Source organism: Phalacrocorax carbo, chromosome 7 (assembly GCF_963921805.1).
Source record: "Phalacrocorax carbo chromosome 7, bPhaCar2.1, whole genome shotgun sequence".
Classification (NCBI taxonomy): Eukaryota; Metazoa; Chordata; class Aves; order Suliformes; family Phalacrocoracidae; genus Phalacrocorax; species Phalacrocorax carbo.
In genome coordinates, this window is record NC_087519.1 from 50,682,545 (window position 1) to 50,701,660 (window position 19,116).

The following is a 19,116-nucleotide window of genomic DNA, read 5'->3' on the forward strand; positions in this document are numbered from 1 at the left end:
CTCAAAGAACTGGTTAAATGGAAGCCTTCACTGGGAGATGATACCAAAAAAATAACAACAATTTAAAATCAAACGAAACAAAGGTTTAGAAAACTTCCAGTCACACTGCAACCCTCCACTGTTAATATGCCAGATGCTTGCCTTCTAAAATTTAGTCTGCCATGCCTATGTGAAGGTTTGTGAATAAGGCCTCAAATTAGTTTTTGCAATAGAATGTTGTGTAATATATTTAAAAAAGGGACCCTGTAAAAATTGTTTGCTCCTTTTTCTATGTAGACAACCTAATTACAATGTAATCAAAAGAAAGTTACAGTTACAAAGCAAAGCACTTCAAACATCTGCCATTGCCTAAGCTAGGCTGTTACTGCAAAATGAAAAAGGGCTCTGGACTACACTGAGATATACTAGTAACTGCAATCATATAATCAGCCATAATTTAGGAAATCCTGTTTTATGTTTCATTTTCAGGCACTGCTTCCACGGTTTCTGACTTTTTTGCACAGGTGTTATATCAACACATAGAAGGACTGTAACCCATCAATATTTCCTTTCAGTAGAAAGTGGTTCCAAGCTAAAGCAGCTCCTACCAAAAATCAGTGCCACAAGTAAAAATATATTCTTAATTTTCAGCAGAGATACATAGTGCCTGAGCAGTAAAGTAAATCATCCTTATGCAAAAATTCCAACCGTATTTACTTGACTTCACTACCAACAAATACTCTTCTTGAATTCAGAATGCTTTCTAAAGCAAGCTTTTTACCTTGTATGCAACCCTTGACTTGGGTTTCACCCAATACACTTAGAAGCTGTAACCAATATAAATAATTGTGGTAAAAAAATAATGTATTAGTATTTAATAATCTAAAAGACTGAATTTTGAGCTAATCTGTTTGCTGACATACACAATGGATACCACCAACCTCCCTACCGCACTTCAGTACCATTCACCAAGGCAGAAACCACCGTAACCAACAAACTGCCATTGGTGTTGCTACCTTGAAAACTCCTGTGAGAAAAGATCGGGGGGGTGGACTGTGTTAATTAAGTGACAATTTGCCAAGCCTGCCGTGGGACGCAGTTGAAGCACAGCTCTGGTGACATTTGCTACTGCTTTGGACACGCTGTCCTGACTATTTCCAGCCACCACCCCGACACAGAGCTGTGGCAGTAGCAGGCACTGGTTTTGTCCCTTCTCACCCTGCTCGCTCCAGTTTTGATATTAAAAAGGGGAAAGAACTATTTTAAGTGAATGAAACTAAGAGTTGTGCTAAGACAAATGTAAACAGATCACCAAAACCAGCTCCTGTGCATTTGCTCAAGCTGTGGAAGAGAAAATCCAGATGTGGCTGAAAAATTCTGGACTTTCAAATCTTGGATGAATTTATACAAAAATGCGAGTTAAAGAATAACTTGGCTTCTCTGGGCCAGGCCATGGCTTAATTTCCATTTCATAACACTCATGAGGCTACCTACACTTGGGCTTGAACAGTAATATTGGTGTAACACATCCAAAAGGGTCGATTGCCGAGTTCTAAAAAATCCACGATGATGACTATGTCGGATGCTGCATGGAGAACTCAGTTTAGCTCATGAGTTGTGCCGCAGACCACTGTGTTCTAAGCAGGACAAGCGCATAGGTTCCTGATGTGTATGTGCATCTACAGCAACTACTGTTATGACGTATAGCTAGTAAAAAACATTTGAAAATATTAGAGATAAAGACTCGAGAAAGATTCCAGAAGTGTGGACGGGATGCAATTCTGTAATCCATAGAGAACTGAAGGGGAAAAAATATATGGATATTTAAACAGAAACTACAAACCTTCTGCAATCATATCCTCTATCTCTGTGTCCGATGAGTTGTCTGCGTGCTTGGTATTCTGCAAGTCTGATTCAACACAGACAACACTCATTATTTGACCCTCCACTAGCAATCTTTTTTCTGCAGGCTGTTCTACCAGCAAAGATGAACGACTTACCTATTGCAATAAAAGCAAAGGAACAGTGATTAACCGAACAATGAATAACTGAAAACAGTATTTGCGACTTAGCGGCTGTAACAAAGACTAGAATCACAGTTTCTGTTCCCTATCAGTGAATTACTATTATATAGTGCCAACGCTCTAAATACCATTTCTCAAACAAATACAAAGACTCACTCCTGCTCTGCAGGGCTTGCAATTACATTTAACAAAGGAAGAAACACAGTCTCTCTAAAGAAACGAAGGAATGGGAAACAAGAGACACATTAAGTTAGTTATTAAGGCAGGCTCAGAGATTTTAAACTGTCCCTTTGTGGATTTAAAATTTTCAGCAGTAATTCTTACCAGACACAGCACTAATCACACCAAGCTCCGTAAGGGGCTTGCTAGCGCTTTAAACAACAAAATTTTAACATTTTTAGATATTTAAATACAGACTCATCTCAGAGGTTTAAATTAAGGTATTATTTAAGCTGAGGTTTCCAGGAGACAGCCAAACGTAAAACAAAGTTATTGTAAATGGTAGCCTAAAATCACTCTCTGTAGTTATCTCTGGATATAGCCTATCTACTCAACTGTGTCTCTCTTCATTTAGTACCTTGTCATCCCGTGATACTGGCAAGCCAAACAGTAGCATGAATTCCGCTTATATACGTAAAACAATACAAAACAATACACAAGTATACTGAATATTGTAAGAAACAGGTTACCAATCGGTGGAAAAAAGGCAAAAGAACAACATTTGAAAAATGATCCAAGATATACGCGGCTACTAGTCACAAATATCATCCTTAAAAATAGTGTTTCATAAATTAATAGTAAAAAATTCATAGCAACTTTTACACTTACAGGGAATGGCTCTAACCCCTCCTGAATCACAAAGCCTTCAATAACATGGGTCAGGATCTGTGGTTTAACAATAGCCTGTGGAGGTTTATTTTCTAGGCTAGGAATGCTGTTGGGCAGTGATGTGCTGTTGCTCCTCGTTGTCGCTGCTGGAAGCAAAAGAGGTGGTGGTGGAATAGAGGCATGTGAAGGATCAGATGGAGATTTAATTACTGAGGCACTGACTGATGATGTCGCTGAAGGTAGGCCCCCATGTTCTGAAAAAAAAACCAAAATATGTTATATCACTTATGTCCAACTGTTGGCTCAGAATTGTAGAAATAAGAGGTGATAACACACCCATCATCCTATGAACCACAGGGAAATGCCTGTGTTACAGATTTTACCTTCAGAACAAGATGTTTTTCCTTGACAGACTATTCCACAAAGGAAAAGTTCTCACGTAAACATTTTCCTTTAGTCAATGTGTACTAACTATAAGCATAGCTGGCCATTCATTACCTACACAAATCACAAATCCCTAAGTCAAAAGCAGAAGCCAGTATTGTCAAACACTGGATTCTCAAGACTGAGCAGCTGAGATACTTCTAAAGAGAGAATTTTTTTTCAGGGATGCTTTGAGCCTCAGTAACCTGCAGGGTCACAAGTATATACAACATCAAGCCACTAAGCACCCTGTTATACGTATAGCATATATATTTACACACACAATACTACTATGTATAGAGTATATATTTGTGTATTTAGCACATCAGGGAAGTTACAGTAGTTTGCAGGACAACAATTGATACAGGCATGTGTATCTTACAAGTCACTGAAGAAGAAAAATTTTCATTGGTAGCTTTTGCGCTAGAGCAGCTGCTTACTGTGGCGTGTAAGAGAAAGGGTGCCAAACAGAATCATACAGTGTAGTCAGCCATTCCGACAGCAACCACTGATTGCCGACCCTGATTCTGCAAAATCAATCTTCACACCCGATCAATCAGTGTATTTTGCCCCTATCACACTGCCACCACTTACAGATTAACTGGAGATTGACACTCCTCTTAAGATTTTTATTATAAAAGTATATGCTAAAGAGCTCAAATAAGCATTCTCCATGCTACACGTTATCCAAATACATATATAAGCCACACCTTTGGGACTGAATCATTCATTCTATCCTGTGGGTTTCTAATATATTTCATATGTTTTCTTTTACTTAAATGATGATACCCCTAAACTATATTAAAAAAATATCAAAATAATAGATTTCTGATTTAAAACATCCATAACTAGTAGAAGTTAGCAGAACAGCTACCTTAGTTTGGCATTTGTTCTCACCTGACAGGGGATCTTCTGAATTAAGTGCCTCTCCATTCCCCAAGGTTATGGCTGGTGGAGACAAAGTGGGTGGTGTAGGTGTTCTAGCCATATGGACACAATCTGATTCCTCGGGCATCTCTTCTTCACATACATTCTCCACTTGGTAAATCTGCATCCAACAAACTATTGCTTTAGAGAGATTTCCATTCTATCTTAATACCTTGAAAGAGTTGCATAAATACAGTTTTTAAAATAAATTGCCAGTTAAAATATGCTAGTCTCCTAATAAAATACTAGTTTCCGAACTCTGGGGGCATCACAATGTCGATGAGAGCAAAATTCAAGTATTTTGTTACAAATACCAAAATATAAAGAGGCGCAGCTCTCCTGTCAGACCGACCAGAGAACTTGACTTTTTCAATATCTTATCTTCACAGTTTACTGTATTGTTATTTACACACACATTTGTAGCTATTTACACACTTCTGCAAAATGCAAGCTTTATAACATAATGACAAGTCCGCAAATCGTTCTTGATATTATACAGCGGTGTAATCAAACGGACTATTTCAGAAGAGTACATCAAGGCTATCAAGCATTAGTGGTTTTAAGAGATTGTAAGGTATTTTCCTCAAAACTATTAAAGTAAATTTACGTGAATTACTGGCAGCCAGTTTAGCAGATTAGGATGTAAAACACTACCTTGTCAAAAGCAAACCTGGCTTCTACTCTTTTGCCCAATTTCTACATGAAATACCAGAGCTGAGATTATCATCACGCTCTTAATATAAAATAAAAATAAACATCACACCTTCTTCCTTACCCATTGGTAGCCTGAAAAAAGCCTACAAGAACTGTTGATTCTTTTGCTCACACTAACCTCACCAGCATGTTACCACAAAAGCCTATCAATGCCATCTTCAATGTCCGCATTATTTGCTTATAATTTCATTTCACTCATATTCCACTGTACATGATTGTAGTTCAGTGTGAGCAAAGGCGAAACCTTCGGTTACAAACTGCAGACACCTGAGACTGACCTTGAACCAAATTAAACGGCAGCGGTGGGGAACACCGAGTCAGCATCAAAAATGTCCATTCTTTTATGAGGAGGATTTTTTCAATGTTAGTACAAAATTAATTATCCACAACTCTATTATCTTAATAATCTGCTACACACCTTCACACCTAGTATAGAGATGATTCCCCTACTCAAAATTTCAATTGCCTTTGTTATATTTGTATTAACATAAAGAGGTAAAAGCTTACGGTCCGTATAGTATATTTATCAAAATTAATTTTGACTTAAGTGTTGACATATATTTATTTGCTTTTTTAACTTGAGATATGCTGCAATTTGATTAAGACTTTAGGTCAAAAAGTTGCACTTTCATGATTCTTGGTTGATAGTCTTGACTGATGATCCATTACAAAAAGCAAAAAAAACACCCCACATCAGAGGAAAATGCCTGTTGTTTTCTTAAAACTCATTTCTGTAATCAACAGGTTTCTTCTGGTCCTCTGTCCAGCACCTGGTTTAGCTCCCTCTGAAGTCAATGAGCCAGACTTACAGCTCTTTACAGAAGCCAAGGATAAAGAACAAAAGACTGCAATATTGCCACTTACCACTGGAGTTTCAATTGGTACTGATGGCTGCACCTGAAGATTTACTGCAACAGTCTGTGGTGGTGGAAGAGTTTGAAAAGGCAGCTGGACCAAAGCTTCTGCAGCAGGAAGCTCTTCCTCAGAAACCAAAGTGTTTTGGACCAAAACCTGGCCCTGGGACAGAATTTCAGGCTGCACTTGTAAAGACTGCACAGACTGCAATGGCAGTTGTTGAATCTGGGTTGAAGATGTCGACAGCTGAGGCGGAGCTGCAAGAGGGATAGGTGTGGACTGCAAGGCGGAGTATTGCTGGTGTGGTGTCGAGGACACGATCTGTTGGCCTGGGGAAACTAAGCTGGGCTGATCTACTGACCCTATATGTACAGCGGGGGAAGAAGGAAGCGGAAGATGCGACGGAAGATTAAGTGGCTGTGCAATCGGTCGAGCTGGATTGCTGGTAGTTTGCTGAGGAGCAGTCTGCTCTGCCTGAAGAGCTGTTGGCACGAGGGAGTTTGCCTGTGACTGAATAAGTGCTTGAGGGTGTATAATTATGGTGGGTGACTGACTAGGGGAGTGAGAAGGTGGAGGGGATACCACTACTGACTGCTGAGCTGACTGGGACGGAGTAGGGGATAGTGTCAGAGGTGGAGGATGGATGTGAATCGGTGAGCAATGAGACTGGACACTGCTGGGACCCGGAGGAAGACTGTGGCTTGGGAGTGGTAGGCAGTGCTGTGATGGAGGGGGTTCCTGACCCGAAGGAGTCTGAAGTGCAATTGGCTGGACTTGCTGCTGCTGTTGCAATATCAGCTGATGATGGGAAATCTTTGGCGGTGGTGAATGAAGTGGGATCTGCTGATGTTTTACTAGGGAATGAGGTTGCAATGGAGAATATGAAGCTGTGAAGAGGGGAAGAAAAGTGACAGTTAGTATTTATTTCTTTAAGTCCAGAGAACACTACAAAAACACTACTTTAAAGTAAGACCAGCACAACTTTTTCAACTCTTTGGATGTTTAGAAATATCTTCTTTGACAGCATATAGTGCACAAGAACAATTTATTAGGGGAATACATCAATTTCCAAAGCAAAATGCAGCAATGAATAAAGGAACACAGCCATGCTTTTTACATATATATACACATATATGTACTTTCTATAAAAAAGTATCTGAGCTCATCTTTTTGCTGCTAGTTCTAAGATTACTGCTGATCCAGCTTTTGCTTATTTAAGAATTTCATGCAACTTTAGATGGATCTAACCTTTGCTTTGAAACAGACTGGAATGGAAGAGATAAGAATGTCACAATCAACAGGATTTGTTGAGAACTGCTAAGTTAAAGTTTAGGTAATACGATTTTAAGAGACTAAACAAAATTCCAGGAGTTCAATATGAATTAAAACCTTTCAAAGTATTTGCCTGAACTTGAACACACAAACTGAAAGGTATAAATCTGAAAATAGTGCAGCTTCCAGAGATCACATCATCTTTAAGTGAACCAATGACTCACTAGCAATTCCTTACAGCACATATACACACGTATTTTCCTCCACATGCAAACATCATCTTGCTTTGTCTTTTCCACTTGAGAAACAACTCATTTATGTTGTCTCTTTTATTATTTATTCTGCTAGTGAAGATGGATTTCTTCCTTACAGAAGCAAGTTCTAAGAGCATTAGAACCTCAAGAATGCCCGATTTGCAGTCTTACTCCTTCCCTAAAAGCTGCCATCAAGCCAAGCTAAATTCCACAGAATTCAGACCAAATGTCTAGACTACTCTTACTCTTTCAAAATAAGGAAGCTAAAATGCAAATACATTGCGTGCAACGTAAATGCTACCTAACCAAGTGCATGCTTATTTTGATTTCTATCTTACTACAATACACTCATATTTTTGGGCACTATTACCTACAGATTTATAAAATGTACTTGATATGAGAACATTCTGATGACACAGACAAGGCAGCAAAAAAAATACCAAAACACAAAACACCAACAAAACAGATTTTGAAGAGGCTTGAGGTGGTGTCAGCCCAAGTATTGCTTCCCAGAGGTCAGGGATGACATGTCCTGACAACGAGCGTACAGAGACCAGTAATGAGAATCACGTTTGTACTGTGATTCAACAGTGTACTGCAATTACTATATTCTGCTTGTACTGTGATTTAAGAACATTGCTGTATCATTCTGCTAAATCCAAATCCTGCATAACATCCAATATCAACAAATAAGTAAATTTACCATTAAATATCGAACTCTCTTCATGTAGAATATCTAAAAGAACACTGTCAGGGAGCACTGGACTCTGACAGAACAATAACATACAAGTTAACTTTAATTAAAATAACTTCCTTACAGCTCCATTTTCATCCTACCTGGTGTTATTAAATGATGTATGCTTGATGTCCGCGTGACTGGTGTACTCCGACACTCTGGAGTTGGGCTGTCGCCTTTTCTATTGCTTTCTGAGGGGTCTGGCTGGCTGCCCTTGGAACTGGTTACAGGTTTATTAGGGCACAGAGACAATGACTGAGTTTGACTGCTGCTCTTTGGTGGACCATTCTGTGAACTTGACAATACACCCAACTTCTGACTGCGCAATGTCAAGTTCTGAACCTGGGAAATGAGCAAAATGTGAAAAAAACCAAACCATATAAACATCTATGACAAACATCCAGGCAAAAAGAGCAAAAAAATAATGTTATCCAATGCTTCTCATCCCATGTGATCAAAATACATGAGAAGTTAAAAATCTGCATATCAAAGTATCTTTTAAGCCACAAAATTTAGGGAGGAATAGCGATCTTGAATTACTTCAGTGATAAAATACAGGAAGGTCTTTTCTTACTGTGCTTTTAAAAGAAATGGAAATTGTTCATTAGATTAGTTTGAATTAGAACTTGCATTTTTCTCTTTTATTGTGCTTTCAAAGTGAATGACACAAAGCATCTTAATCAAATACAGTTTTATTTTTATACAGATGCTGCGGAAGTGCAGTGGCCTATAAGTATGCTTGCAAAGACTAACACAAACCAGAGCCTTGGGTAGCCAATGGGACCAGAATCTGCTGTACGTTATCCATGTCTTAACAAACCTGAGCCTTTTATTCCTACAGCAATATTAATGTACTTTTTCATCATGACGCCTCCAATGTCATGTGAAACAAAAGATTTGCCTTCTGAAACGTAAATCAGTCACTGATTATTTTCACTAATGTCTGTTATACCACAGCAAGATTCTGTGCAGAACAATCCCAGCTTTCCAATCCTATGTGCTGAGCTAGAATTTTATTTTCAAGGATAAAGACTAAACTTGTAGCACTAATTTACATGAAAATTTACATGAAAAAGAGCACTAATTATTATCACCATCCACTATTTTGATTACATAATCCCTTCCTCATCCAACAGTCAGTATTTGTGTAATGAACAAGTAGTTGACATTTTACTTCTCACTGTTCACTGTGTTACTACAGGATGCATCCAAATCCTGCTCTGAGGACAACAGTATTGGCTTCCTTACTGGCATGCATGAGACATTTACTGCAATCCTACCTCTGTGAGTACAAATCAACCTTCAGCAGCCCTTACCAGATAAGGTAACTAATCTGAGATGTTCAGGTCATACATGAGGGGGACATATATGAAAAGAAAAAAAAGGCATGAAAGCAGAAGGGACGAAGAGTAAGTAGGAGAGAAGTGTCAGTTCACCTAACAGGCCACGTTAGGCGTGCCACTGAGACACTGCTAATCACTCATGAACTTCTGAGTTTCTCTTCTATTTCTACATGGAAGACAATACTGTGAGATCACAATACTGTACCTTCACAAACATCTTGGCTAAGCACAACATACCCATCTTCTTCCAACCCCTACCATTCTGTGATATATATGTAACCAAATGTGGTTTTTTCTTATTAACTGGCATTGCCTACTTGCTCAGGTTTGCTTATATGGTAAACGTAGACATGTCTCTAAATCCAGCTGACTGACATATATATCACAAGGTAAAAAAAATAAAATGTACTGGTGTTAAAGCTTTTCCACTGCCTCACTGACTACGGATGAAACCGGATCTTTGCAATGCCATTGCTGCTATAGAAACTACCAGACAACCAAGGTTAACATCATCTGGCAGTAGGGCAGTACTGAACATTGACGGGGGAGAGGAATGGCTTGAGTTTGGCAGGGTCACCACAGCAGCTCATCTGACTGATTAATGCTCTTGGTCGGGGGTGAGACTCTAATGTCCCTCTGCAATAACGTCTCAGGAAGTTGCACAGCTGGGCTGACTTGTGCAAAGCTGATCTCTGAAACCCTGCAGTACAGAAGGACCAAGACTGTAAAGTGATATGCTTTATTGACATCTCTGCCTTGAATGCAAAAGAGAAAGATACAAGTGCAAAAAGAGCTGCTAGCCCTTCCTGTCTGCACTTTCACCCTTGATCTGCAGAATCTGGAGGGAACAGAGGCAGCTGTGATAAAGGCTAGCAAGACACGACGACAACACAACTGAAAGAGCAGGCTGTCTTTTTAACAACAGCTCAACTGATGAACTTAACATTGTGAGCTTGCTTGACAACATCCTTCATAAATACAGAGTTGGATTCCAGCAAGCTCTGCCCGCCTCACATACCTACTGGAAAAGCAAAGGGAAGACAAGCTTCAATGATTTACCATTATCTCAGAACAGCGACACATATTTAAGGTCTTCAAATCTATCAGAACCTTCTGAAGGGGTTACCAAACCTCAGGTCAGAGAACATTCAACTGGTATAATTTACTTGGATTTCTAAAAGGTTTCTAAACAAGGTTCAGCTATTAAAGGCTTTTAAAGAAGCTCCTAAGAGAGAAAATAAGATCTCTCGTGAGAGTATAAATTTGTTAAATAAATGTTCACTTTCCACAGCAGAAGACTGTGACTAATATGTTCTGAAGTAAACTGTGCTATGCCATACATTTTTTCCAGACGATATGCAAATATGTTGAGCAGTGAAAAGGTGATACAAGTTCGTCTGATAACATGAAGTTATTCAAGGTACTAAAGATGAGAGCTAATTACAAAGACCTAAATGTCATATCCAGGATCCAAATTTTAAATATGACATAGTTACCTCGAAACATGTGATGATGGCAAACAGACGACACTGAAGTTGTACATAACCAGTACCCATTATAAGCAAGTAAACTTAAGCACAATGTTTCCTTTTGAGTTTTGGCCCGCTCTGCTGGACATACCTTCAATAAATTTATGCAAGCTTACCTGAGTAGCTGCAGACTGACAGGAAGATGAGGAAGATGATGAGACAACAGGAATGTCAGACTGGACAGCAGCCACAGTGGTCGCAGGAGTAAAAATAAGCTGTTAAGCAAGAAAAAAATATGTGGTAACAGACTGAAACTTTGAAAATATGTGAAAGAAATGCAATATCTTAGAGAGACATACATAACTTACACATCATGATGTACAGCTTCTAAGATTTACTTTTTTACTTTTAGATGAACTTACACAAAGAACAATTTATCGTGGTAGTTTAAGTAAATAAAACTATAAGATAGTAATGTAAAATATTTGTTCCACATATTAAGAAAAATCTTTCCTATGCACACACCTGTCATCTTTCATGCAAGCACTTTAAAGAGGACTTTCTCTCCAATATTACGAAACAAAGGCAAAAATAGTCAAGAGAGCAGCCCAATATCTATATCTACTATATTAAAAAAGAGAACTTAGATCTTCCAATCTGTCAAAATATTATTTAACAAGCAGAGTTGTTATATGAACTTTAACTATGCTAATTAAGTTTCATAGCAAGAACAGGTATCATACAACCAACCTGAAATTACTAACTTTAGAATACCAGCATACCTAACTATCATTCATTTCTTTATAGGCAATATAGCAAAGACATTAGTTAGTCTTCCATATTTTTAAAGATATCAAAATTGCAAGGAGCAGCTAAGAAGAAAACATGAAGGTTTTCATCTGGAATTGAATTGAGCTAGTGATGAAGCTGTTGGTATGAGCTAGGCAGAGATAAGAGTTGACATTTCTACAGAAAATGAAAGGTCTTGGCGATGAAGAAAAAACACGACTTTTAGCATGTTACCTAGAAACACTGATAAACAGGTATGATGTTCGAATTACTGAGGCTAGCAAAATAATCTTGTGATAACATTCTAAACAGAAACTAATAGGATAAGTTTCTCTCTTGAAATGGGGTGTAAAGCAGTTATTCAAATAAGCATGGGATTTGACACTGAGAAGCTGGATGAAAATTCAGTGTAAATGAATAGGAAAACTGTATCAATAACCCATGTCATTGAGAGAGATTGCTACTGGAAAAGACAGCGATGTCATCCTCATATTGCTTCAGCTACTAAGTTGTTAATGCATATTGAAAGGCAGTGACATGAAATTAATTCATTTCTGTTTTGTTAAAGACTACTAGGTGCATTCAGCATCTAGCTTTGCTTAGAAACCAGAGACTCAAGAAATCCTTTCACTGGCAAATGGATAAACAGGTGTTTGATCTTTAAATCCTTATCTTTGAGTTATACTAATTTTTCAATAAATATGTAGGAAAACAATAGCCAAAGAAAAAAACCTCAATATAGCACAACAGCACTGCTGTGCACGCTTAAGAAAAATCTCAGAAAAACAACAAAGGATTTCTTTTCCTAGATGTATTTCACAGGTACAACTCCTGCAAGAACTCATGCCTACATCTAATTTTATATACCACTGCAGTCACGGACCTCTGGTTCTGAACCTCAGTGTAGTAAAACAGTGATTCTCCCTATTTCATAGAGTTGAACATAACCCTAGAAAGCTCTGCTCAAGAACTCACACCAGCCATAATAGAGTCTTTGGCCTTTACCAAGAACCAACTGGTACCTGAGCACTCATGTACAGCTTCAGTAGTTTCTATAAAATCCCACACAGCTTGTAAGGTTCAATTAATACGAAACTCACTAGAGAAAGTATCAAATTAAAAAAAAAAAGTCCCTAAACAGGTTTTATAAAGTTGCCCATTAGGAAATGGAAATGCCATATTGACAGCAAATTGCAGGAATCTGATGAGTTTTATGTGAATCCAAAAAGAATGAAAGCTATGTATCTAACTCGAATTCTAGGGGCAATAATGCAAAGAACAATCGTGGCTAAATATAAGAAAATTTTAATCAAGGGTCAGAACTCTGAATGTTACCAGTGCATCGGAAAACAACCTACCTTGAAAACAGACAGGCTCCAGTATGCCCTTCTACACAGCCAGAATAGACGAGTGCTCTTTTTCCAATTTTTGCCACGTTTGAACAATTTAATAGTTGTAGTAGAACCAGGCTAAAAATACCTGAGCAAAATTCACCAGAGAACTAAGCTACAGCAATTCTTTTACTTCTGACGCCGACAGTGGTTTAGAACATATGTATTCGCAAATTAGTGACTAAATTCTCAATGCTATCTGAAACTAAAGATTTAGAAATAATTTATAGAAACAAAATAAAAACTGGAATGGTTAAGGTGGGGGGTTTTTTTGGGGTGTGTGTGTAGACAACAGGGATGGACTAAAACCAAGCTCAAGAATTGTAATCAAAACTTACCATTTGAGCTCGTAGATACATTTGAGCCTGGCTTGCACTCAGGGTTGGAGAGGTGCTCCCCAGCAACATAGTCTGTTGGGTAATACTGCTGCTGGTGGTGTTGGAGGTCTGTGAACGGCTTATTATCTGTGCAGGTGTAGGAGAGGTGGAGAGGTTAATCTAAGGAAACAAAAATATTGCTTCTGTCATGGAAATTCATTCATCCTAGGGTCTAAAACTAGAAAGCCTTTGACAAAAATGGCAGGGGCAGTGGAAATCTCTGAACTGTAAAGATATCAAAAATATATTCAGCCAATCATCACAAAACTGGATTCTGGCAAGATCATATATTTTCATTCTTAAACTGCAAGCAACCATTTAGCAGTAAATAATAATAAGCCAACAGAAGTATAAACAATGATATATGAAGTCTGAAAAATATACCTCAGAGAAATATACATTTACAGAATATGTAGCATGAGCTTGCAATATTTTAAGGACAAACACCTGAATTTTAATTTTTCAGCACCTTTAAATGCTTATATTATCTGAATGGACTAATATTTTCTGTTATGCTTGTTACGCAACCTGATCAAGGACACTTCTTTGTGCTGCCATATACGGACTTTGATTCCTCATTCTGCGTACGCACATTTTAAAATGACTGGAAACTAAAACTTTCTAGAATTTCATATTAAATGCTCCTGGACAATTTCTTTTTAGCATCTTCTCAAACAAAAGCTGTTGTGGTTTTGGTTTATTTTTTCCTTTTTTTTTTTTTTTTCCTAACCAGTCTAACAGAGTTAAGTGCCCAGCTCTTTTTCATCACTTACTCAAAAGATTTCCTTGAAAAACCCCAACCCAATTATTATGTTAGTTTAACATCAGACATCTTTAAAGACTTTCCCTCCTAAATTTAATGAACGAATAATTTAACTTCTAACAACTGTAAGCCAAAGCAGTGCTATGAGAGCTTAAAAAAATACACAGTTAAATCACTGAAGCTATGCACTGAAGCCATGAACAGCTTGAGGGCATGATTAATAAGCAGGATGTCCGTAGGACTACAAATCCTACTCAAGACAACTGTAGAACTGTAAGTAAAAGACTGCAAATTACATGTCTGAAGATGCCGCTTAAAGAAATACAGCATGAACTAAACACAGAGCTGCAAATAACTGAAACCTGAGCACATGCCTAGAATACGGATAAAGTAATTGAAAGCGCATAAAAGATGCATGATAAAAGATGATAATCAATAAAAGAATGAATGCTCTAAACATTTAACCAGTTTCATATATATATATATGACCATTGACTTGGATTCTTTAGATTTGGTGCTCTTCAATTGCTGATACAAAGTTATGATTTTAACCTACAACAGTGCCCTGAATAAAGAAACTAATGTGAAAAATTCAGTAAGAAATGATGTGAGAGATGAAAGCTCAGGGAGTGACTCCTGCAGCGGTCTGAACAGTCACGAGTGCTTGCAGAGTGAGCAGCTGCTGGAAGCGCAGCCAACACTTCCTACAGAGTCATCATAGTTCTGTTTACTGTTTCTGTAATACTAATTTTAACCACACAAATTTAAATACTAAAATCTTTTCTGTTTTTTTCCAAGTAGTTATAAAATAACCAAGAGGGGTTGAGAATGGATGGAGGGCTTTGTTCTGTTACGTACCGAGGTCTGCGACATGCTTGACTGCTGAGTGACACTCCCAGTGGGGGAAGTGCATTGCCTCCCACCTGACAGGCTTGCCTAAATAGCAAGAATACGTGTCAAATATTGAAATAAAAAAGTGTTTAAGTGATGTTCATATTATTACATAAACCATCAGAAACAACCCTCTCTACCATTACCTTTTCTCTGTGTTAACAGTGAAAAAATGCTTTACTCAGTGGACTTAGTTTTCAGCAAAGTGCGCTCTGCACTACTGAATGCTATCTGCAAGGTGCTAAATGCCTACCCCATTTCAGGTGCTCAGATTCTTGCAGATCAAGACTTGGAAAAAAACTATGAGAGGTGACTTCTATCAAACTGTTAATGACTGAGCTAACTGATCAGCTCACCACCTACAGTGTTCAGAACTTAAAATGTGATATCATTAAAAAACTGTCATTGTTAAAACTCACATAATAATTTCTATTATGATTAGAATCCTCTAAAAATAAAACAAACTTAATAAACGCTGTAAAGAACACCCTCATATTCTAGAATGATAATTTATGTATGCACATATAGTGTCTACAACAGTACGCTGCTCCAGCCCTTCAGATTAATGCAAGGATGGTGATTTAGATTCCTGTATACCAAAACTTCTCAGCCTTCCCCAATCTGATTTTCTTTGCTCTGCCTCTGTAAATACGCACACACATATCTGTCACAAAAAAAAATGACAAATCAATATATTAGCACAATCTAATGGAAAAGGCATAGAAGAAAAAGCCAGGAGCATAGAAGAGTCAGTCCCAGTTTGGACAACAAACAGCTACATCCCTGAAGTCTTTAACTCCGTTTTGGCATTTCCGTGTGTAAAACTGTTAGCAACCACCTCTCTCTACAAGATAGTATTCTCAATCCAAGGTCAACTGAGGTCAAAGGAAATCTTTCCTCTGCTTCAGTTTTCAAAATGGGTCTCCTCCAGAGTTCACTAATGTTGAAAGCTGTGATTCAGAAATTAAACATCATTTACTTCCTACATTTCCACACACAGAGTTAAAACTGAATTTTGCCATTACTTATAATGCAGCCAGATGTGTGGCAAAACACACTAAGATACCAGATGTTAATTATTTTTATTTGATTTCACTAAGAAACATTGCTATTCATTGCTTTCCCCATCAATTTTTAGAGAAAATCATGGGATGAAGTATATTTTTAGTATTTCTTTTATTACTGTTTGATGATTTACATGATGCATTATAATGTATGCAATAAAGCATGGAATGGTCGCCTACTGGAGCATCTATAACACTGGACAAAATCCTCCATATAGTTTGGAGGACAATACAATTTAAAATAACAAAGTCATTCAAATATAACAGTGAATTATTGTGAGGCATTAAGCTCAGGCACTTAAGCTGTTATTACTTTTGACAACACTCTAGAATTGTAGTCCTACTCTAGAAAGTAGTACACCATTCTTTTTCAGCGATCTTCACTCTCACCTGTGGTACAGTTGCCAGACTCTGAAATTGGGTACTGCTTAAGTGCTGCTGCTGCAAAGCAGCAGTCTGCAGCATTAGATGCTGCTGTTGGGCTGCATACATCTGCTGGAGGTACTGAGCAGCTGAGCTAGGAGGACGATGCAAGGCCTGCTGAATAACCTGTGATGAATCAGTAGGTAATTAATTACAATTTCAAAGCACACACCATGCTGACATGATGCTGAAGTTTACCTTTACAGGGAAATAAAACCAAATAAATTCTTTTCACACCAATTATGTAATACTGAACTTGCTCCATCACTGTTCTCAGACAAATCACAGAATAGAGTCAACATAAATATATGCATGTTTTCAAGGAAAGCCTGACAATCAGCTGACAATACAGCATCATTCATAACACAACATCCAAGCCTCTTAGGTTCTTGTCAACAAGTCCTACATAATGTTCTGCTTTTTGAGAGACCACACTAGCGTGAGAGAGACTCAGTTATCAAACCCAACAGAACAGACCGCACAGAGTTTGAGGAGACCTAATTTAAAGAACAGCAAGAGGGGGCTGGATCCAAAGCAGCAGTTACAGACACACAGACACTCCTGGATCCCTGTTGTCAATGTTGGTCAGACAGACAGCTTTATTTTGTGTTATTTTGGAAAGTCTTATGTTAATAATCCATAGCCTCAGGGAATGGTGAAAAAACTCAAACTTTCTAGCATAGCATTTCCCCCTCCCTTATTTGGGAGGCAGGCCTGTACCCTGCACTGTTCTTACATGGCCTGATACCCTTTGGTAAACAATGTCTTCTGAAAACCAGTAAGTCAGATATTGCAAAAGAAGACAGCGACTAAGAATTGAAAGTTAATCCTGTGTAAAGCATTGTGCAGTGCCTGTGTCTGAGAGCACCGTACAGGACAGGAGAGAACATCCCATAGCCCAGTACCTGGACAGCATGCCTGTCAGAGCCGCTGTAGACAGATATCTGCGGCAGCTGTGTCCGGGAAGTGGAGGTGGTACTGATAGTGGTTGTCGATGCAGAACATGTTGTTGTGTTTGGTTCATTCTCCATAGCTGTTCAGCGCTCGTCTAGCCTGGCAGAATTGAAATAAAAGCGGTTCACAAACAGAAGGCCAGTACACACTGATTTTAAAGGCAAAAAAAAATAAATAAATCTAAGCTTCACAGAGATAGAATAATGGACAACTTTCAAACAGATAAGTTTGTAGTATTTGCTATTACTTGATTGAATTTGTTGAGAGATGTGGTTATAATCTTCTAAGATCCACCCAGAGCAGCAACAGGTGACCAGTTTAGGACTACACGCAAGATTTCCAGCAAGCTACACAGGAGCACTGCCGCATCCCTCTTCCCCACAGCATAGCACAGAAACTGCTGGCTGACCATTCTGTACATTCAGCAAAACGTGGCCTTGGCAAAAACCACTGGTGGCATGCTCAATTTGGAAAGAGATGGGAAGAATATGGAGAGAAATGCTTTTACTTTTTACAGCAACAGTCAAGGAAGAAACTACCTATTTAAGCATCCCTGATGATTCTTCCCCAGCCTCACAAGACTTTCCTCTGTTGCAGAGTACAATCTCTCTCCCAAAATGTCGCCTTTAAAACTGAAATGAATCACATCTCTATATATGAGGGGTGTGTGCTTCAGCTTCTTTTTCAGTTTTAGTATTATGACTAACAGGAAATAGTATAGTTGCTGTTTATTGCTTCTAAAAGGATGTTAAAAAATGGGTGGGGAGAAGATGTGTTTCCTTCTTACAATAAAGAAGGGTTCCAAAAAATAATCATTGAGAGATCTGCAACATACTAGAAAAAAAAGCAGCATTGCCAAGTGCTTAACAAACTGCCCATTGGATACTGCAAATGGGAAGATAATTACGAGTTTCAACTCACACAGCTGAAAGCAGAATGCGGTGCTGCCAGGCTGCCACCTTCACCTCTCAAAATACGACTACTTTGCAAGTAGAGAACTGCATGTGATGCCGTAGCTCCCGATTACTTGGCATGACTAAACTTTTAATGGCTACATGGTCACCTAAGGACCTCACGCCTATCATTGTATTGCACATCTGCGTGTTTTGCTGTCAAAGAAAATGCAGGGCAATAAAGCGTGCTTTAAAAGCAGAGATCCCGACTATAAGAACTGAAGAAAAAAATATTGCTTTGTTGTTAAAAATTCAGATCTGTTGTGCATTATTAATGCCATTTGCCTAAGTACGTTAGAGCACAAAACGCATATGGGTTAACCACTTCAATTGCAACAAGACAAGCATCACTTCTAGAACCACTTTACATTAATTTCACATAACGCTAATGAAAAGTACCTTGAAAAAAAAAAAGTTCCGTCTCCTCCAGAGAACATTAAAAGCATATCAAAATATATTTACACCTACAACTTGTCTAGCTGGTTTTAGCAGAGAGTTATGCAACCAGTTAAATTAGCCTAGGAAAACAACATTGGATGGTTAATTTCCTTCATTCTCAGCCATGTTTTAGATGTAGTACAAGTGAGATGTGCAATGCACCCTACTCCGCTAGCTACTCCGTCAGAAGTTCACCCCATGAGAGCTGTTAATCCTTTAGCTGAAAGCTTCTCATTTTCAAAAATAACT

The 19,116-nt window shown here is 38.3% G+C and overlaps 1 protein-coding gene across 7 annotated transcripts in view; it reads right to left on the minus strand.

The window, feature by feature from the left end:
- PHC3 (polyhomeotic homolog 3) overlaps positions 1 to 18,031 on the minus strand; it is a 35,697-nt gene extending 17,666 nt beyond the window's left edge. The window contains exons 1-10 of one of the 7 annotated variants that reach the window (XR_010373916.1): positions 17,428 to 18,029; positions 16,490 to 16,648; positions 15,003 to 15,080; positions 13,343 to 13,501; positions 11,001 to 11,099; positions 8,114 to 8,354; positions 5,760 to 6,637; positions 4,152 to 4,302; positions 2,832 to 3,085; positions 1,823 to 1,979 (exon numbers count right to left, since the gene is read on the minus strand). Coding sequence is in view for 6 of the 7 variants with exons in the window: in XM_064457975.1 (XP_064314045.1) it covers positions 1,823 to 1,979; positions 2,832 to 3,085; positions 4,152 to 4,302; positions 5,760 to 6,637; positions 8,114 to 8,354; positions 11,001 to 11,099; positions 13,343 to 13,501; positions 15,003 to 15,080; positions 16,490 to 16,648; positions 17,428 to 17,553 (2,302 nt within the window). In the remaining variant the exon portion in view is untranslated. Of the gene's footprint in view, positions 1 to 1,822; positions 1,980 to 2,831; positions 3,086 to 4,151; positions 4,303 to 5,759; positions 6,638 to 8,113; positions 8,355 to 11,000; positions 11,100 to 13,342; positions 13,502 to 15,002; positions 15,081 to 16,489; positions 16,649 to 17,427 lie in introns of all 7 variants that reach the window. The other 6 variants (XM_064457975.1, XM_064457976.1, XM_064457979.1 and 3 more) reach the window with 6 other exon arrangements.
- Positions 18,032 to 19,116: the final 1,085 nt, after the last annotated feature.